This window comes from Bradysia coprophila, unplaced genomic scaffold (genome assembly GCF_014529535.1).
Source record: "Bradysia coprophila strain Holo2 unplaced genomic scaffold, BU_Bcop_v1 contig_476, whole genome shotgun sequence".
Taxonomy (NCBI): domain Eukaryota; kingdom Metazoa; phylum Arthropoda; class Insecta; order Diptera; family Sciaridae; genus Bradysia; species Bradysia coprophila.
Genome location: NW_023503727.1, coordinates 92,775 through 115,869, shown reverse-complemented (window position 1 = coordinate 115,869; position 23,095 = coordinate 92,775). Strand labels below are relative to the sequence as shown.

The window sequence follows — 23,095 nt, the reverse complement described above, 5'->3', positions numbered from 1 at the left end:
GTGAGAGAATTAACTCGACTTCGTACTTCGTATGCATCAATTCAAAACAAGGCACATGCATACAAACGGACGATTTACCACCTTTGCAAGTACTATGAATATCGCTTACTAACGATGTTTTTGAATAACTTTCGGCGCGTGATTTCGAGTGTGTTCGTATCATACTTTAAGTATAGTTTCCACTTAAAAAGAGCACTCCGTTTAGCCTCCGTTTACATGACAGTTGTAAAATAAAGGAACTGTCACGTAAACGGAGTAAAAAATTGAAATAAATTCAATTTCCACTCCGTTTGCGTGACAGTTCTTTTGTTCTATTTTACAACTGTCATGTAAACGGAGGCTAAACGGAGTGCTCTTTTTAAGTGGAAACTCTACTTAAAGCCTGTAAAAATGGCGGGTTCCGCCATATTTGATGCGGAAACGACCTTTTTCTAATCTAAAATGGTGTTTTATTTTCTTCAAATCATGAAAAACGTTGCGTTGTGTGTCCTCGGGAAGAAATAGGAAATTCCACCTTGAAATGCGGTCCTCTTGGTGAATTTTTCTATTTTCTCCCTGTGGTTATCAAATAACTATTTCACAACACAGGTAAGAAAATAGTCATTTTCTCACCTCAGCTGAAAACTTGGGAGGATTTCTTGTGAAAATTTTAATCACTCTGGATTATTATTGTAGGAGTTAAGCACTACATAAATACAGTGAAACGATTGTTGCAAGTTTTCACAATTTTTCGGCACAACGGACTTAAGAAGAAAAACGAGCAAACCTTTCATTTCATCGACTCGTATTCGGGTACTATCCACGCCATTAGTCGTATAAATTTATACGTCAGAGAGAGCTTTTTTCTCCTTTGTTACGATCTGTCAGTTTTTCTATTTTGCGATTTAGTATGGAAATGAAAACTAAAATTTGCTGTTTTAAGTGGTTTTTCATATTTTTTTGGACCAAAATGTTTTAAAGTGTGTTTGGAATCGATTGGCATTAACAGATTGTGTGAAAATATTTTTTCTTTTCTTTATTATTTTGTTAATGTCAATCGATTCCAAACACACTTTAAAACATTTTGGTCCAAAAAAATATGAAAAACCACTTAAAACAGCAAAGATATCTCAATTTTAGTTTTCAATTCCATACTAAATCGCAAAATAGAAAAACTGACAGATCGTAACAAAGGAGAAAAAAGCTCTCTCTAACGTATAAATTTATACGACTAATGGCGTGGATTGAGGTGACAGTGACATGACTAATTTAAGAGGATTTAGAGGATTTAGTACACAACTAATATAGACAGTACACATTTCCAAGTATCTTGTAAATCTTTAGGTTCCCTAGGTTTCAAAGGTATGTAAATAAATCCATTAAATAATTCGGCATAAAAATGAAAAGTCATGAGGTTTGACATCGGCTTCGCCACGGATCATACTAAAACTCTACTTTTCAACTTGTTATCCCTTGTTGTCTAATAGGACATTACTATAATACGAAAGGAATTTAATATTTCGTATCCAGATGAGTAAAAGTTTCCAAGGGCTTCAGCGCGAGGTAATTTTTCCATCGTGATACGAAATATCAAATTATTTCCCGAGTGCAGTATGATGCTTTTCTTTACGAATCTAAAAAATCTAAAAAATCCTTTACGAAGAAGGGAAAGACTTTTCCCTTGGGAGGAAATAACGATTCCGTGGGTCAATATTTCTTGAGCATTGTGTCAGAATTTTTCAAAATCGTTCCAGCGCGACCTCAAGATGACGACTTCGATTCTACTTTTTTTTCTTCAAAAATAAACACTTTAAGTTGCAAGGATTCAGAAAATCCAGATGCCTACCAGAAAGATCACACTTTAATTTTCACATAAATTTTTGTACAACCCTACTATACACGCGCACAGCAAGAGGGACAAAATTTCGTACTTTGTTTTTCAGTTAAATAGTTCGCATGACGAATTGTTAGGATTTTTTTTTGAATTCTCTATCTATGGCTGAACGATATGAATAGGTACCTGATGTGATGTTTATTTGATATTTCCATAAATTTCATTTCGGGTGTGTGGATAAAAATTTATCGAAAAAAATTGGGGGGGGCGGGGATCATGTAAATTTACATAGTTCTGAATATTCCGAAATATTCAGTGTCAACATTCGAATTGAGTCATCAATCACGTCGGAGTTTGTTTTTTTTCTCTGGTGGTTCATATCAGTGTAAATTGCAAACAAAAAAAAAATTACATTGAACTCGCTTCAGGCTGAACATTATCGAAAAATTAAAATGAATCAGCAGCTAGATGAGATGGAATACATAACTCATTTACACATTTACATTTGGTACATTTTTTTGTACAAAACATTGATTTTAACATTACATTTAACGGGAAAGGGACTGTTTCAATATTCTGCGTATTATTTTGCACATTTTTTTTGTTAGCATTAATCACGAAATACCATTTTTCCCAGATAGATTTTCCGTTTATGATCGGAATTTTATCAAGTCTGAATTAATGATTCGATGGATACGAGCGAAAATTTAACTGATTTATCGATTTCTGCTCTACGTTTAACTGAATTTTATCGTAGAAACGAACTGTGTGTGTATCGGAATTCCTTGTAGGATAATGCGTTCGTTCCATTTATATTCGGTTTGATTGACTGGCTGTTTTTTTCTCCCCCAAACGAAAAAAAAAAAGTTGTTTCCATTAAAGTTGGATTATGGACATAATCGATTTATATTTTTCAAACTAATTGAAATCCGGTGGAAATGGATATGTGCGGTTGGCAATTACGTAGACAGTTTTCGCCAAATGTTACAGAATCCTATCATACATGGTGTATAATCTACATGATATATTGAGATGTATAACACAAATATTGCCAAGGTATAACCAATTATGACAACGATAAATCGTGCACATTTGCGCATCCGTAAATATAGACCAGAAGGATAATGCATTTAATGCAAAATCAAGGAATGGTAGACATGTTTTATCATATTATCGCGGTTGGAATGGAAAAATACGGTGGAGTTAAAATGGAAAACTGTGTTACAAGTTCTGGAGAGCTAGTTTACTTAAGGAATGGAATGACTCAGAGGGATTCTTTTGAAAAACAGCCTACCGAAATCGGACGCATTTTCTTTGGAATTTTTCATATGTGCCTAGAAAGGACTTCGACCCTAGAAGCCAAAACCACTTTCAAAAAAATTCTTCGAAGCTTGTGTGGCTGGTGAAAGGTGAGCAAAAACCGAAAAATTGCACTTTTCTTACAAAAATTTCTCCAGTTACGCGAGCCGTACAGGGTCGTGTGAGGTGTCATTAGAAAGGTAATCACACGTACTATTGTACCGAATAGGATCTTATTGGGTTTAAAATTCATTGACACTGAAATATGTGCAGTTGAAGTTTTCAACCGAAGCCTTCCACTGTTCTTGCTGAAATTTCTCGAGTTACACAAAACGTACATGGTCGTGTAGGGTGTCATTTGACAGGTAACTTAATGTGTTTTTGGGCTAAATAGGATCTTATGTGGCTTGGATGCATCTACGATGAAATAGAAGTTGAAATGTTAAGGTGTACATATTTCATCATAGATGCATCAAAATTGCATAAGACCCTACTTGGCCCAAAAGCACATTAAATTACCTTTCAAATGATACCCCACACGACCATGTACGTTTTGTGTACCTCGAGAAATTTCAGTAAGAACAGTGTAAGTCTTCGGTTGAAAACTTCAATTGCACACATTTCAGTGTCAATGAATTTTATCCCCCATAAGTCCCTACTCGGCTCAATAGTACATGTGATTACCTTTCTAATGACACCCCACACGATCTTGTACGGCTCGCGTAACTGGAGAATTGTTTGTGAGAAAAGTGCAAGTTTTCGGTTTTTGATCACCTTTCACCAGCCACACAATCTTCGAAGAATTTTTTTGAAAGTGGTTTTGGCTTCTACGGTCCAATACCTTTCTAGGCACATATAAAAAGTCCACTGGAAAATGCGTCCGATTTCGGTAGGCTGTTTTTCAAAAGAATCCCTCTCAGTGGTTACATACTGGCCCTCCACCAAAATGATCCGGGTTCGATTCCATTGTCAGATAATGTAAATTGGAACTTTTCTGGCGATTATGTCGCAATGATAACACCCTAAAGTATACTCAAGCTCAATAATTTGGATAGTTGCTATGTGTTTCGGGTCTGTAACAATGTACACACTGAATGACTCGTATGACGTAACCCAAAATACGATGAATTTTTGTACATATGGCTATCCTAATCCTAAACTTAGGCGAGATATCAATAAGCGCCTAACTTTCATCAGATAGTATTCACACACTTCAGGCATGACTCGGAAGTCACGTTAAGACTGTATGTGAGGTATCTAAACAAATCCAATCAAAGTTGCTACAACTGGAACTGCTGGAACTGCTAGAGAGGTCTAAGGCTTAGCACTGTCGCTAGACAGTGGATTTTCTAAGGTTATTGAGTTATATTTCACAGAAATGTTTTGAGTTTGAGAAATATCGAGAAAAACACTGTTAAAACAAAACAATTCTGATATTGCCAGCCAGTCATACAAATCATCTGTAAGCGACAACAACGACAAGAAGACTCACCGGTAGTTTTGTCTTATATACCAAAATGATTGTTAAAACCAATGAAGTACAAGATTTTGTATCAAACTTTGAGAAACAGTGATTAAATAACAGAAGTACCAGATTTAATTATTGCAACAACGTTGCCGTAATAACATTAAGTTATAGGTCATTAGACAGTCGCAATTCCTTGTGTTTGTTTTAATCTTTGAGGAACACAACTTTCGTGATCGAATCAAGTCAATACACGGTTGAATGATATTTTGAACCGCTTCCAAATCGCATTACGAAGCAACGAGATATTTATTTTACAAAGACGTAAAATTGAAAGCATTCAAAGAATGCTCGTTCTGTTTCCCGAGAAAATGCCCTGTCTGTCTGGGATTTAAGCAGTTCAAAAACCACTTAATCAAAATATATTTTTGACAATGTAGTCCAAAACACACACCCCGTCCCACAAAGATAATACCAAAATTTGCGAACTCAATGAAGTTGTAATTCAACTTTAAACTTCTGATGCAATATTTGATGCAACTGTTACCTGAATGGCAGTGTACAGAATGTTACAATATAAATTGCTCATTCAGCAACAATATACTATGTCTCTGTGCATACACGAAAGTTACGTAAAGTCATTGTTGTTCTACTGCAGAATTGCACTTATTTTAAACAACTATTACCGTGTGGAACTTCAAGAATTGAAAATGGCATGTTGCAAACACCATGTGAATGAGATGAGAAATGTAAAATTTGGAATCGAATGTCGCCTACAAGGTGCCCGAGAGAGAATTAATTTGTCATAGAGATTTCTTTTTCCTCTGGTGCTTTACATTTCTCAGACAATGTGTGATCCGGAATCCCGGGCAAAATCGATTTTTCTACTAACTTTCGTCGTCACTACAAAATTACAAATCAAAAGACTTACACTAAGCTGTACTCTACGATTGGGATCGGGTAAAATAATCTAGTTCGAACTTTTAGACGTAATGTGAAAAGCTTTTGAGTGCATAAGACAGTCTAAATTGACTCCGGGGACAAACTGGAGGGGATTTAAAATGTAAAACTGAAACTATAACGAAGCTTAAACTACAAATGGAAATTGAAAATTCTTACGTAATAACAAAACGATATTATGGAACAAACGTTTAACCAAACTTAGAACGTAAAAGCGCTACAATGATGCGGGTACCACCAGCTTGATGATGAATAATCTATGTAATGTAACGAGTTTGAGCGAAAATCGCTGTTGTTCTGGTTGTATGTACCATTTGTGTATAGGTAGACACAAGTTTCTTTAGATTTTCCAATGAAAATGGTTGTGAAGCAAGTATATGTTGTACAGAGGAAAGTATGCCATTTAGAGAGACGAACTATAAAACATCATTTTGTAAAGATGCTTATGACTTTGAAAACTTGAAATATAATCCCTTATTTGCAGTCAAAAGCTATTTAAGTGAGTGAACATTTCAACAAAAATCTATTTATTAAATGTTAAACTTTCTCGTTGATGGCTACCTATCACAGAAAATGTTCATCATTCGAATAACATTTCATGGTGCAGAATGGAAGCAAAAATTTTTTTGCTATTCAATATCCGCCAAAAAACCCTAAAGGGTAAAAGTGTGACGCAAGTCTTTGTTTCTACTTACAAAATAACTGATATCGCTGAGGGTGACGCATTTTTCGCCTCAACGCAAAAGTGTTATCAACAAAAAATTGAACCAAAAAATTTAAGATAGAAAATTTTAGTAAAAAATTGCGTCACAAGTGGCAGATGTTGAGGAAAATAGTTCAAATAGAGAAAATAATGTCCTGAATCATCTGTCACTTGTGACGCAATTTTTTTTCTAAAATTTTCTATCTTAAATTTTTGGTTCAATTTTTTGTTGATAACACTTTTGCGTTGAGGCGAAAAATGCGTCACCCTCAGCGATATCAGTTATTTTGTAAGTAGAAACAAGGACTTGCGTCACACTTTTACCCTTTAGGGTTTTTTGGCGGATATCAGTTCTTTTGGAAGTTTAGGTGGAAGGGTAACTAGTTTTGTAAGCAACTCATGTCGACAACAGCTGAAATCCAACAAAAAATCCGATGGAAGTTTGGAAGTGCCAGAGGAATCATCTTTCATCCCAAAATTTCGGAACCAACCTTGGAACACCTTACTTATATTGAAAATATCCCAAATTCATCGAAAAATCCAATGCAAGTTAGGAAGTGCCAGAGGAATCATCTCTCATCCCAAAATTTAGGAGCCAACCTTGGAACACCTCACCTATATCGGAAATAACCCAAATCCATCGAAAAATCCAATGAAAGTTAGGAAGTGCCAGAGGAATCATCTGTCATCCCAAAATTTAGGAACCAACTTCGGAACACCTCACTTATATCGAAAATAACCCAAATCTATCGAAAAATCCGATGGAAGTTTGGAAGTGCCAGAGGAATCATCTTTCATCCCAAAATTTCGGAACCAACCTTGGAACACCTTACTTATATTGAAAATATCCCAAATTCATCGAAAAATCCAATGCAAGTTAGGAAGTGCCAGAGGAATCATCTCTCATCCCAAAATTTAGGAGCCAACCTTGGAACACCTCACCTATATCGGAAATAACCCAAATCCATCGAAAAATCCAATGAAAGTTAGGAAGTGCCAGAGGAATCATCTGTCATCCCAAAATTTAGGAACCAACTTCGGAACACCTCACTTATATCGAAAATAACCCAAATCTATCGAAAAATCCGATGGAAGTTAAGAAGTGCCAGAGGAATCATCTCTCATCCCAAAATTTAGGAACCAACCTCGGAACACCTCACTTATATCGAAAATAACCCCAATCCATCGAAAAATCCGATGGAAGTTAAGAAGTGCCAGAGGAATCATCTGTCATCCCAAAATTTAGGAACCAACCTCGGAACACCTCACTTATATCGAAAATAACCCCAATCCATCGAAAAATCCGATGGAAGTTAGGAAGTGCCAGAGGAATCATCTGTCATCCCAAAATTTAGGAACCAACCTCGGAACACCTCACTTATATCGAAAATAACCCAAATCCATCGAAAAATCCAATGAAAGTTAGGAAGTGCCAGAGGAATCATCTGTCATCCCAAAATTTAGGAACCAACCTCGGAACACCTCACTTATATCGAAAATAACCCAAATCCATCGAAAAATCCAATGAAAGTTAGGAAGTGCCAGAGGAATCATCTCTCATCCCAAAATTTAGGAACCAACCTCGGAACACCTCACTTATATCGAAAATAACCCAAATCCATCGAAAAATCCAATGAAAGTTAGGAAGTGCCAGAGGAATCATCTCTCATCCCAAAATTTAGGAACCAACCTCGGAACACCTCACTTATATCGAAAATAACCCAAATCCATCAAAAAATCCGATGGAAGTTAAGAAGTGCCAGAGGAATCATCTGTCATCCCAAAATTTTGGAACCAACCTCGGAACACCTCACTTATATCGAAAATAACCCAAATCCATCGAAAAATCCAATTTTGAAGCTGCAGTAACGTGTGATAGCTCGTTGAACTCGTATGGATTCCAAGATTCCATATATCCTAGTTTGAGGGTCGTTGGAGTTAAGGGGGAGAAGTCAAAAAGTTGCTGTAAATATGCTCCGCCGTCCTCAAAAAAATTTTGTTAAACATTTTTGGTAGTGGACTTGCGTCACGCCCGCTAACTAACGTGCGGGCATGATATACACACAGACTGCTACAGACGTACATTGTGTGCAGAGCGAACACATTCTATATTTTCAATTGTTCATTATTCTATCCAAAATATGTAAAGCTTCCTGGAACAATTATTCCATTTTACTAATAGCACGGGAGGAAAGAGGCAACCAATAAAGAAAACAGTGTTATCTTCTGTGTGAACATGGGAATATAAAGAGGAAAGCCCACATAAAATTCTCGCACATTATACGTTACCATACAATGGGAGACTAATACATTTCATTTAAATGAAAAGGGTCAGTAGTGCTGGAGGAAAGTGTACCGAACATACACAAACACGTTACATAACTGGGGCAGGGGCATTATAAATATATATATATAAATCCCATCGCATATTTAGAGATGCGTGTGTACCTTGTCGTTTTCATTTCATATACAACATTTCATGTAATAAATTTGGTTTAACAGCAATCGTCTGGTGTGTGTGTTTTCCAAAGAGAGAGAGAATAAGGATATGGTTAAAACTGGTGAAAGAAGAAGAATTTCACTATAATTATACCATGCAAAATGATTTAATGTTTACTTGGTATAGATCGCTTGGGATGAATGCTTTACATAGATATGATAACATAATGATGATGATGATGATGATGAAGATTATATCAATTCAAATAAACATCACATTCATGGATTTTAAACTATATTATGTAAAGGATCTTCATTATGTTTAGGCATATAGGGATAACGGATATTATTATGTTGTAGTTTAGTTATTTATACGGTTCAATATAATTTACACAATAGCATTCGAAGAGTGAAAAAATAGGAGAGATATGGATAGAACCCCTTGCGGTTCTGTTGAATGAAAAGTTTTCTTTGATTTTCCGAAGAAAAAATAATATTTTTACCTGCTGTCTCCGACGAATTCGTTTCCGAGCTGTTTGGAATATTCGCCAATATAAAACTAAAATGACAAACAACGGTACATAGAAGCTGGATGCCGTTGCGAATATTTGATAAGTGATGTCTTGCGAAACCATACATTCGTATTGTAGATTGACCCGGTCGTACCATTTGGGATCTGTACGAAATTGAAATTAAAAATTAAAATTTTATGGGAAAATGGAAAAATTTCCGGTACATTGCGTCCGTTCAAGCATGAGCTAGAACATGTTGACCTCTGGGTTGACCAACTCATTTCTATAATGATGTATTTATGCCTAAAAAGACTTATTCTGAAATAAAAAGTGGGTGGGGGCTCTTGGAAGTTACGAAAGTTATCAAGGAAAAAGACCGTCTCAACTGTTGAGTTTATAACAGTTGAAAGAGTTAGCTTCCAATAGCCCCCACCCATTTTTTATTTCAGAATAAGTCTTTTTAGGCATAAATACATCATTGTATAAATGAGTAGGTACCCAGGGATCAATATCATCTTCTAGCTAAATACCTGCGTTCAACTTACCTTTCCATCCCAACAGTGGAGCGATCGACACCAATAGTGATAATGACCAGACAACTAATATCATGATTCCAATACGACCGGCCGTTCTGTGATGGACATAATCAATATTTGTAACCGCCCAGTACCTGTAACCAGTTCAATGTAATGATATTTAGTTAGTAGCATGTTGAAGCATGAACAATTTAACATTACGAGCAGGGGATCCTTTCGGACGTGTATCAATTGAATCGGTTACACAAGAGAAATTATTCTTAAATAAATACAATTTTCAATTATAGCTGCAAATTACTCCAAATTGTCTCTTAATTGCCACTAAAGCGTAGGCCTCGACTTAAGCATAGAAAAAGAAGTAAACACAAGCCTCGACACAAGCAAGGACACAAGACACTTCTTTACACCAGATAGGGAAAACTATTCAATTTATTGCTTCAACCATAGCACTGAACCAATCACTAGAACCGATTTTTTTTTACCGAGAATTGGCATGGTTCTGAAAGAACAGGTTAAGACACCCACGGAGGCGGGTGACACCAAGGTTCTGAAAGAACAGGTTAAGACACCCACGGAGGCGGGTGACACCAAGGTTCTGAAAGAACAGGTTAAGACACCCACGAAGGCGGGTGACACCAAGGTTCTGAAAGAACAGGTTGAGACACTTACGAAGGCGTGTGAACCACAAATCTTAACAATTCAAACATGCATATTGTTTGAGAAGTCAACTTGAAAACAATTTTTTTTGTTAAGAGGCACCGGCACTTAGCTAAAATTGTAGCTTACATTTGGGTGTTTCGTATGCCATTTTTGTTAATATCTTTTCATCAGAATCCTTTTTGAAAAATGTACGAACGCAATTCCGACCATGAATGTGGTAGCTTTAAATAAAAATTACTTTTGGTTGTAGTCGTTTGATCAGCTCTGAGAAAAGTGAGCAGTTTATGGAAATTTCATTAAACTGCTCACTTTTCTCAGAGCTGGTCAAACTGCTACAACCAAATCTATTTTCTGTTGAAAGCTAACACATTCGTGGTCGTACATTCGTACGTTTTTGAAAAAGGATTCTGGTGGAGAGATATCATCAAAAGTAAACTAAAATCCAGTATTTAAAAATCGCCCTAATGTATGCTTTTCGGCAAAGTACCGGTGCCCCTTATATTGAAATCGTCATATAAAATTTTCCAAACCTGGTTGGCGCTACAGGAAAATTTTGATCGCACCGCCTTCGTGATCAACTCGAAAGTGTCTTAACCTGTTCTTTCAGAACCTTGGGTGACACACACATTTTTGACAAATAGATGCTTTTTATTGAACAGACTCATTACAGATTGTTTGAAATGACAACTTGAAGGAAACTAAATAATTTTTATCAAGTTGACATTTCAAACAATCTGTAATGAGTCGGTTCAATAAAAAGCATCTATTTGTCAAAATTTGTGTGTCACCGCCTTCGTGATCATCTCAGAAGTGTCTTAACCTGTTCTTTCAAAACCTTGAGAATTGGCCCCTCATCTTTTATGTATAAAATTGGAACGCAGTTGCAGTTGTACCAACCTTACAAACTGAATTTATGTGTGAAATTTGAGACTACTGTGTCGAGGAGGCCTCAACTTCAATTTTATGTAAATATTTCAACCATTTATGTTTTGCTAAGAACTGAATAGTCAGGTCTTCGCCTTTCACACTTAAAACTCCTTTTACATGAATGGGTCTCCTGGAGACCGTCTCCAAATTGCGACTATCCTATAATTAGTTTTACGTGTTACGGCATGTTTCATTTTCATTTACATTGCCTAATCACGTAAAGCATTGTACTTACGAGGTTCCAAGTTGTTATTTGAGAAGTGGGGAATACAGCCCTCCCCTTCGGGTCGGGCTGTAACACCCCACTTATCAAATACACAACTTGGAACCTCGGAAGTAATATACTATTATCACATACGCGCGGTCTTCGACTGTCAAAATTACTTAACTAGAAGTTTAATTCAAAAATTACACTTCAGTTCTATGCTGTTGTCTCGTTTTCGCTTATGTGATAAAATAGAGTACACACTTGTCACTATCAGTCTCGGCAAGCCTCGACTTCTTCGTGACAAGTGTGTAATATATATTATATTTTTCAAGAATTGTTGCAAGGATAATTTAGAAAAAAATGCAATATTCACTACGGTCATATGTTATCGAGAACAACGCAAAAATAAGCGATGAACTATGGCCGATGTGGTGTTATATAGAGACAATTGTGTTACAATAAATGAAGTAAAAGATTTTGTATAATTTTTTGTTGAAAATCTGCTACATCAAAACAAGAGCTCGATGTGTGTGCTATGTTAAAGTAAGTATTTATCTGAGATGCAAATCATATTACCCATCATGGCATTGAAGTGAAATTTCAACGAGAATGCACGGTACATAAACTCCTGAAGAAATCACCAACTTCTTTGGTAAAGATTTTATCGCAAAAGATATTTTTTTAGATTTATTGGGAAAACTTCCCTGTTATTATTCAAAACCGATTGGTTCTGCTATATATACGGTCTGCCATAAATCCACTGCATTCTTTAAATTACCAACTATAAATTTCCCGACCGGACCCAACATTAAATCATTTGTCTTGACTGCCACTACAAACAGTTAATACCTGTGGCATCTAGTGCTTCTAATAGAAAAATATTCTTTGATTTATTGTTAGCGCCAAGTGTAAGACATGTTTAAAATCCGAGACGGCAGCAAAGGCGCCGTTATTAAACTAACAAAGACGTACATCAAAAATTCTGATGATTCTTGCCGGTTGATTTATTATACAACTTTGCTCAGGTGACACCAATTAAACATTTTATCAATCGTTCTGTGCATAATCAAATAAAGCCCAAAATACCGCTAGGATTATAATAAACACACACACAATCATTTCAATCCATCCGTAAACCCTTTGCACCATATTTCTCATAATCATCAACTATTAAATTAGCAGAATCGTCGTATATATATACCACCCTCTATCCCATCTCATGAGAACAAACGTAACACTTAATAAATTGATTTCCTTATGTTATGAACGTAAAAGTTGCTCAAGAAAGTAGGAACTGTGTGTGTGCTCTGTATTTATTAGGCATTCGGTGGAATAAGAAGATATAAACTCAATTAGTGTCTGAGCCACCTGCGATTGCAGACACAAAAGGTTGGTGCGAGGTTGAGAGTATTTAATAAAGCGTATTTGATATTTATTTGAACAAGGGATTTCAATTATCCTATTATTGTATTAAATCTGGGACAACCGAACCACTGTTTGCATTGTGTGTTACTGGGGCTTTTTTTTCCTTGTTGTATATAGCATTTATAGCATTTATATACGCACCCAATTTCGTTCGTTATGCGGATATATTAGGTGGAGAAGGCCCATTGTAAAAAATGAATTTTCTTTTAGCAGGAGGAAAATAAAATTACCAGCAAAAAGATGAGTGTATGGTATCGTCGACACATTTTCATAATTTATTTAGTCGAAAACTTTTTTTTTTCCTCCATCGTTCTCACAGTTTGTTTGGGGATAATATTTTTTAATATCTCGTTGTGATTGGGTAGGTGTGCGCGATTGTATATATATATATACCAGCCGATAAAAAAAGAGATGATGCCCGATAAAAAAGGTATTTTTATGTTACATCACTCCTTTTTCTGTCCTGGTTGTTGTTGTTGTCGGCGGCCCATTCTGACAAGAATGATTCGGATATAATGACATTGGGGATTTTAAGATGAACGAGTTTATTTTACTGACATTTTTGCGTTTATCCTTTTTCGGATTTAATAGAAAATGGTATGCAATGGCAGAGCACATAATGAGTAATTGCTTTTACACTTACAAAAGGTTCAAAGTTCACCATTTCATGCCGCAAAATACAAATTTGAATTATTCATCGAAGAAAGGGTTGAATTTGAATTTTCTTCTGGGGTATAATTATCGCCTTTAAATATGATTAGGCAATCAGGTATAATGATCTCGTTTATGTATTCATGAAATCGTGGTACACACACTTAAGTAAATAGAAGAGTAAATATTTAATACTCCAATTTCGGTGTTGTATACGAACGTATTCAACGCATCAAACGAATGTTACCTTAGGTTAATGGATTCATATGAAAGTTGACTAAGGACAGAACAACAACAACAACAGCGAACCCATTTTTCTTTGCATAATCGGCCCCTTCGATTAAGCTGTCGGCGGTTTGTTGAGGGATTCTTTTGAAAAACAGCCTGCCCAAATCGGACACATTTTCTAGTGGATTTTTTGATATGTGCCTAGATATGTATTGGTCCCTAGAAGCCAAAACCACTTTCAAAAAAATTCGTCCAAGCTTGTGTGGCTAGTGAGAGGTGACCAAAAACCTAAGACATGCACTTTTCTTATGGAAATTTCTCGTAGGCCACGAAACGTACAAGGTCGTGTGGGGTGTCATTAGAAAGGTTATTATCCCTTATGCTTAAAATTATCCCTGGAATATAAATTTGCTTACATCACTCGTTGGCATTGAAAAGATTAAGGTTACGTAAATTAAGTTTCAGGGCCTTTTCAAGCAGAAATACGTTGCTTCGCATTGTTTTAGATAGACGAACTTCGAAAAAGTGAACTAGCAGCGACCATTGCTGCAAAAAAGGTTTTTCACCAAAAATTGCACGTGCATCAAATTCTTTGAGTAGCGATACTGAGCATCAAATATTCATTCAAAAACCACATTCATCGAAACACTACCCATGCAAGTTTGGTATTATTGGAAAGCTAAGACCAGTATCAGTTGGGGAAAACAGTTTTTAATTTTTCTGTTGCTTTTCGGATGCATGGGAACCGTTAGAAGTTCGCTGAAATTATCCATTTTTTACCCATACTTTCAACTGCTCATAACTCATTGTGGATGAATTTTAAACCCAACAAGACCCAATCTGCCCCGAAAGTACATGCAATTACCTTTCTAATGACACCCCACACGACCTTGTACGTTACGTGGCCTACGAGAAATTTCCATAAGAAAAGTGCATGTTTTAGGTCTTTGGTCACCTCTCACTAGCCACACAAGCTGGACGAATTTTTTTGAAAGTGTTTTTGGCTTCTCGGGACCAATACCTATCTAGGAATATATCAAAAAATCCACTAGAAAATGTGTCCGATTTCGGCAGGCTGTTTTTCAAAAGAATCCCTCACATGTTCATGCGATATCATTTAAAAAGAAATCACAATTTTGATTTGATCTTGGTACACTAATTTTTTTCATGGAGGGGTGAGGAGCCGAAAGATCTAAAGTAAGTTCACTTGACTACAAGTCAGGGTATAATGGCAGAAAATGAGTGCCCAAAATGGGCCAAAAAATAGGGAAATGTGGATTTGCGGTAAATGCTTGTAAACACTGCAAATTAAAAATTTTAGTGAATGATAAGACACCCAAGAATTTACAGATAGATGTCTATCTTAGGTAAAATTGTCCTATCATCCATTTACTAAAAATACGAAAACTGTCGCTGTCACTGTTTTTAACTGTGAAATGATATAAAATCTTCTTTGCTGCTCAAAAATACCACACCTCATAAGGCAACAGTAGATCATACGCTTTTACATGTACAAGTCTAGTGAATCATAAATGAAATGAAATAAGATTAGAAAGAATTTTTAGAGGGATTTTTTTTTAAAGTGGATCAGGCTCCGTCGGAGATATTTTTTGCGACGGTTTGTTCATATGCCTAGATAGCCCTTGGCCCCAATAGTCCAAAACCGCAGTCGTTTAATTTTCATGTTTGTGTTTGGGCTGGTGGTGAAGGTGTAAAGGTCGAAAAAAGGGTGTTTTTTATACGTGATTTACTACCGCTACAGACGATGGACACACATGTGTGGCGGCTCGTTGGATAGGTACTGTCCAGGAGACCTGGGGCAAAGAGAAATATCAAATGTGTACTCAAGCACTATTCGAAAATAACAAAAAGGATGTATCAGTCAAATGCCGTAAATTTTGAAAAAAAGTATCCTGAAACCTGCCACTTCTATGGCAATTGGGGTATTATTGTAAAGCTATGCAAAGCCTTTATCAGGGCAACCACTGATCTGAACAACAACTGTCACCAGGTTCAAAATATCACCTCCTAAAGCTCATCGAAATTTCCGGCCTTTGACTGATACATCCTTTTTGATATTTTCGAATAGTGCTTTAGTACACATTTGATATTTCTCTTTGTCCCAGGTCTCCTGGAGAGTACCTATCCAACGAGCCGCCACATATGTGTGTCCATCGTCTGTAGCGGTAGTAAATCACGTATAAAAAACACTCTTTTTTCGACCTTTACACCTTCACCACCAGCCAAGACGCAAACATGAAAATTAAACGACTGTGGTTTTTGACTATTAAGGCCAAGTGCTATCTGGGCATATGAACAAACCGTCGCAAAAAATAGCTCCGACGTAGCCTGGTCCACTTTCAAAAAAATCCCTGTTAAGCTATCAACCACTATAGTTCCTTCATACCTGCCCTAAATTGCGCATTGAATCTAAGGCCAAAAACAATGCTTGACTAATTTCGAAAAGCAAGGACGATCTCGAGCCCAAGGGACATGTCTGCTAGTCTGGCATGGTAAAACATTCGTTACAAAAGCTACTGGAAATCACTCATTTCAAAAGGAGCAATAGATTAGATAATTACACTGACTATTGAGGTGGGTCTACCACACGTTAAAGGTTAATTACACAATACCATCGCAAAATTGACTTAATTATCACTTAAATGGCTGAAATAATTACTGTCCATATACGCCATATATACAGACACCATTCGATAGTGTAGATAACTTACCTGTCAATTGCTATGGCCACCAGATGCAATATTGATGACGTACAACACAATACATCACTCGATGTCCACATATCACATAATTCCGGTCCAAGTTTCCATTCTTGCGAAACTTCGTAAACCGCACTCAGGGGCATCACAAGACAAGCGACCAGCAAGTCTGCCACTGCCAATGACAGTATCAAATAGTTGGCTACACTTTGCAGATTTCGTTCCAGCAATATTGCGGCTATAACAAACACATTACCTGGAAAATACAAACACTTAGTTCAGAAATTGCATTTATCGGACATGATGAACGTACTGGTTAAGCCATTACGTATCAAACAAGTGAAACAAAAGTTTAAAATTTTGTGTGGAATTGATTTTCTTCCAGATTAAGGTGAAGGTGATGCATGGCTATCATTTGAGTTTTATAGCATCTAGCTTGGCAATGCGGTTAGAGTTTACGAATCATACATTTTACTCATCTTGTTTAATTGGGTTGTCATGTTAAACAATTGCAAAGAATTCCACTCGTGTGCAACTCGTTTCGTTGTTGGTTTTTAATGAAAGTTTTATTTTACTTTTATCGTTTAAGAGTTTGTACATTTTGTATGTATCATGGTAGAGCATGATTATAGCTCTATCTTAGATTAAGTTTTGATATTAAATTTTTGGAGAAATGCTGTCCGACAAAACATTAAAATATTTTATGTGAGTGAGTGGTGTGATTAACCTTATTTTTTCAACTCTAAACGGTCGGAAATACATCTGGGAAAAATAGGAAATTTCATCTCGAGCGAATTACGACCAACGGCTCTCGCTTCGCTCTGAACATAAAATTCACTTTACTGTACTTTGGCTGCTCGCACATTGTGCAGAAGTATTATCACGAGGCTATTCACACTTTGTACATTGTGCGAATAGCACTTACCAAACAATCAACTATTTCAGTTTCAAATAGCACACTAGCCAGCAGAGAAGGTAGAAATGTTCAGATTTCGACATTTTGCCGAAATTGGACAAGATTAACACTGGCTATAGTGTTAAGTAATAGTAGATTACGTCCTTGTTTGGAACTTTTGAAGCTCGAGCCGAAGGTGAGGGATGCAAGCACACAATGTAAAATAAAAGGTTTTAAACAATTACGTAGGTTACGTAAACTAAGCCACCGGGAAATGAGTTTTACTTATAACAATGAGGCATTGACTCATTTCCCGGAGGATAGTGAGTTCAACAGTTTACATTAATTACAATGCGAACGAACATACGCTTGCCGTTTGTTGAAGAACTATTTTTAACTCAACATTAAAAACTGCAATCATTCTCCCTCTCATTCTCCTTGTATTGTCAGTAACGTACATAAAACAAAGGAATCCCTCGGAACAGATGAATTATGAATAATGAAAAGTAAAAAAATTCGATTAAATTCAATTTAATGTAAATAAAAACTGTTCCGTACACACAAGGCCAAACATATTTCGTTTCCCATCTGGCAATTTCACAAGAGAAACATTCAGCGGGTAATAGCAATCCGTGGAACAACTGAACAAAACATTTCCATTTTGACGTTGCAAAAGAATTTACCTAACCGAATCCTATGCATAACCTCTGTGAATATTAATGTTGTTGTGCCATGTTCATTTCATTTCATATTTTATCCTAATTCACCTTTTTGCGGTGTAACCGTCTGATACCCGTTTTGTAACTAGTTTACATTTACATGGCCCGAACAAATAATTGTGTGTACGAATGAAACGAATCCAATTTATTCCAGGGAAAAGAATATATATTCAGAACTCGGGGTGTACATGCGAACGAAAGAATATAATTTAAAAAAAAATTCTTTCATTTCGAATTGTTAGTCGCTCCCGTTGTATACGCTGGCATATATAACAAGAAAACAAAACTACGAAAAAAATAATTCTTTTTCTAACTTCATTTTTTACCCCGACGGTTGATAAGGTATATATTGGGTGGAAGAAAAAAATATAAAAAAAGAACAAAGTCTGCGGTATACGAGAGCTCAACGCTATGAATTTCGTTAAATGAAAGAAAAAATTAAGAGAGTAAAACTTTGCCGTAACACGAAAAGTTAAGGAAATTTACATAATTTACTCTCGAGCACTTTTTTGTTCTCGTTCGTTTGGTGGTTGTGTTTTTTTTCGCATATTGCCAAGTAAAAGTTTCCATTAGTTTATAAAAAACAAGATCAAAAACGTATTGCTGTACTCAAAGAAGGGTATGTGTATCATTGTGCAGTGTATTTTTTCACCGTTCTTTTTTTCCAGTTTCAACGAAGAATTAAAGGATAATTTATGCGGTTGGAAATCCTATATTTTATCCAAATGAGAGCACGTTTCGTTGACTCGATTGTAGAAAAGTATGAAAGGCACATGACTTGCGAATAAATATTTCAATAAAATATCATACGGTGCATGCCAGTATACCATAATATTGCCGTTATATAAACTAGGCCCCACCTCTTGGGTGGGTCAGGTCCCTTGACTGGCTTTTTTTTTTCTATAATTCCAGCCTTAGTTTTCTAACCATTTTTAAATGAGGTGGTGTTTTTGAGATCACAAAATTAAAGTCACATGAAAAGGTGATGTCTCTTCTATTCAGAAAACAGCAGTCATCACATGCTTCATTTTACTCATATTTATTTAATTTCCTGAAGAAACAAAAAGAGCTATGAGTTGAAGGTCCAGCGAGCGATGTCTTCCTCCTAAGTTGAGTCTCCTATATAGTCTACTAAAAGCGCTGAACAGGTGGCGCATTTCTTGCTTACCTCTTGAAAAAAAAAACTCATGTGAATTACGGCTCTGGCAAAATTCACACTCGTGCAAACACTTTAGGAACGAAAAATTTCTTTTAAGAACGCGATTTCACGCAAAAATTGTCGTATATCGCAGATTACCAGTCCAATAAAGTCCAATGTTCGAATTTAACCACATGAATTACGATACTGGTCGAAAACACTTAATATTTTCAAATCTGCGATTTTCGAAGCCTCTGAGAATTACTCGAGTTATCGTGTTATCAAGCAAGCAAGATTGTTCTAGACTTCTAGATTGTTCGACCAGAAATCCAGATTCACTTGCTCGTCGAATAATTTTTTTTTCTGGAAATCCGTTGCAAAAATGTCGCGGTAACAAGTTGTGTTTACAATTATACTCCAACCTCACTACTCCAATATTATCCATCTACGAACTGAAAATCGGGTAAAAATTACTTAAGTTATCACGATAACAAGGAAAAGCGTCTGAGTATAATTTGGCGTATTTCCTGCCTACCTCTTGAAAAAATATAACTCGTGTGAATTACGGCCCTCGCTTCGCTCTGGCCACAAAGTTCACACTCGTTCAAACATTTTAGGAACGAAAAAAATTCTTTTAATAATACGGATTTCACGCAAAAATTGTCGTATATCCCAGATTACTAGTCCAATTAAATTCCAATGTTCGAGTTTAACCACATGAATTACGCTACTGGTCGAAATTGATTTTTGAAGCCTCTGAGAATTACACGAACTATCGGTTTCTCAAGCAAGCAAGCAAAAATTTTTTTTGCAAGTACTTCTTAATTGTTAGACCAGAAATCCAGAATTTCACAACTCGTCAAATAAGAAATTTTTCTGGAAATCCGTTGCAAAAATGTCGTGGTAAACAAGTTATGTTTACAATTACTCCAAACTCACTACTCCAATATCATTCGCTGTCAATTAAAACAAAAAATTTGAAAATCGGGTAAAAATTACTCAAGTTATCGCGCGGTAACAAGAGAAAGCGTCTGTGCAGAATTTCTTCCATCTCGTTGTTCGAACATTATCCATCAGCAAACTCAGCCTCAAGAGTTTCAATCTTCGTAGATTAAGACAAAATCTTTGAAAATCGGATAAGAATTATGGAAGTTATCGCGGTAACAAGTAAAAAAAATCTCTTGAGAATTACTCCCATCCCATTACTCCAATATTGCCCATCTACGAACTTAACCTCATGATTTTCATTCTCCGTCGATTAAAACCAAAATTTTGCAAATCGGTAAAGAATTACTCGAGTTATTGAGTCCACAAGTGTACGGACGTTTTCTGTATTTAACGTTTTTTGCCAATGTAGAACATTTTCAAAATATCAAAGTGAACTTAGCGTTACGGACATTTAAGGGTATTTTCTTTCATAAGACCCTGACTTTCAGTCAAGGGAATGAGTAAGTATACCTTGGTACGTATAACAAACCGGAGCCAAATAGCTTTCGTCTCATATTTTTTTTAAAAAAAATTCATTGACTATATTCCCATTCACATTCCACTACTAGACATCACATAAAAATTTATTCAGTCGCGTCAACTTTAAATTGACCACACGTTTTGAAAGCACTCCGTAACAGCTATACGATGATGGTGATGATGATGATGATGATGATGTTATGTGTAACCTACAGGCATCGTCTCTTCATATTATTTGATATTTTGATATGTTGATGCGGTGGTGAACAGCACTCCGGAGAGGATATCAGATTCAAAAAAAAAAAAAATCAAATAGAGCAGCGATGGTTCTAGGATATTCAATTTGTTTTACTACAGCGTTGGCGTTGAATAAATTTAAAATGGGAAGTCGATCTTCCCGAAATACTTGCCGAGTTCGTTTGATTTTTCATAAATTTTCGACAAAAGAAAGCACTGACATGTGTCCATTTATATATTGTATGTTTAAACAAATGAAGTAAAAGATTTCGTTTCAACCGTGACGCGATATTTGAAGCAGAAAAAGGAACCGATTTTATAATCAAAGTGACTATTTGCGGGAGCCTGCGAATACTGTTTCCATTTTTCAGAAGCTATGCGGACGCACCTGGGAATAGAATCTTTATAATGATGCGGCTATTTGCCTGTGAACAGCATCTGCCCAACATTTGCAATGATTCACACAAAATGGAATATGCAGAGCTGGATTACTGACTCCAGCGCCCTGGGCCCGTGCAGTTATTAAATACAAATTTTTTAGAATAATTACATTTGGATAACATGTTATCGACACAGATGTTAAGAGTTATATTGCCAAATCTTCAGGTGATTTTTTTAACTTTGGGAACAAGCGGTCTCCGATTTTAATGAGTGATAGCTCGTTGGATTCGTCTTTCAATTCTAAGAAACACGTGTCTTTCACTTTTTCTTAAAAAAATTGTTTTCTGTGAAAAGCGTTCAAAAGTGAAGACATGTCAGAGGGTACCGAAAACAGTTTTTCGACAATAACTCAAGAAAAAATGATTTTAAATTGTTGTAATGTTGTACGAATGTCGGCCTTGGAAAGACCTACAGGTAGAGTATACGCACCGCTTGGTGCGAGTGGATCCACGAGAGTTACGACTAAAAAATGTAGTGAATGTTCGGAGAGTCCGCCTCACCCACTATCGTTCCACATATAAATGAACCCAGTACTTTTGTGCTGCAAGCCCACAGAAGTGTTGGAAAAAAAGTTGGTGCCAAAATGCAGATTTTTTCCTTCTTTTCGGGGGCTCTACAGCTGGAACAGCATCTGGAACGGTACTATGGCAGTCATTTTTTATCGTCAACTATTCTTTTACGTTATCAATACAAAAACGCGTCGCTATGCCACGAATATATCAGATCCAGTGTTAGTAATATCAAGAGAAAAATTATTAAATTTTTCTCGCAGGATTTTAGTCAAATAAAGTGTTAGCGTATAGCAAATAACCTCAGGAACAGTAATTAGTTTTTCAATCGGACCAATATTTGCTACGTGATAGGAGTTTGGAAAACCGTTCGCTCCCACTTGTTCATATCGTTTTTCCAAACTCCTATCACGTAGCAAATATTGGTCCGATTGAAAAAACAATCACCTGAAGATTTAGCGATATCACTCTTAAAAGTAAGCGATGAACTCTAGATTGTACGAGCTTATGTAGCAAAATATTCTCAAAATTAATGAAGTAATAGATTCTGAGTCAACATATCGAAAATGAATCGATCAATAGAACTAATAGATTAGTTAATTACACCACTGGTGATATGATTACCATCACAGTAATTTAGACCAAGTTGTATTCCACTCGACTTCTAACACGCGATGGAATGAAAAACATATTAAAAATTTACCAGGACGGTCGCTTCCGTTGGTTAATCTACACCGAGACCAAAAATTGAAACATTCACTCGAATAAAACATGCCAATAATCGAAGCATTAAATAAACAATATCCTAATGGACATCAATTTGTGGCAATAAAAAACTCAACAAAATAAAATAGGATTACGCATTCCGATATATTAGCATAAAAAATGAAAATCCCTTTTGCACACCTTCCAAAACCTTCCGCAAAAAGTACATTTTACGTATAGTCGAACATCTAAATAAAATGGTAATTTCCATTCAAGAACCTAAATCGCCAAAAACACCCTAATCCGATATAATATATATGTAACAAACGCTTTATTGTGCGGTTGGAATCAAGGCAGAAAAGAATTAGATAAGAACAAACAAAATTCCATCACATATTCCACCACCATAAACACATTGAATTCATGCGGCGAAGGATT

The 23,095-nt window shown here is 36.1% G+C and overlaps 1 protein-coding gene across 2 annotated transcripts in view; it reads right to left on the bottom strand.

Annotated features, from left to right (window-relative positions):
- LOC119082568 (5-hydroxytryptamine receptor-like) overlaps positions 1 to 23,095 on the bottom strand; it is a 113,198-nt gene that overhangs the window by 19,331 nt on the left and 70,772 nt on the right. For both annotated transcript variants that reach the window (XM_037192097.1, XM_037192096.1), the window contains 3 exons: positions 16,559 to 16,802; positions 9,737 to 9,861; positions 9,183 to 9,355 (listed from right to left, as the gene is read on the bottom strand). In XM_037192097.1, coding sequence (XP_037047992.1) covers positions 9,183 to 9,355; positions 9,737 to 9,861; positions 16,559 to 16,802 — 542 coding nt within the window. The remainder of the gene's footprint in view (positions 1 to 9,182; positions 9,356 to 9,736; positions 9,862 to 16,558; positions 16,803 to 23,095) is intronic.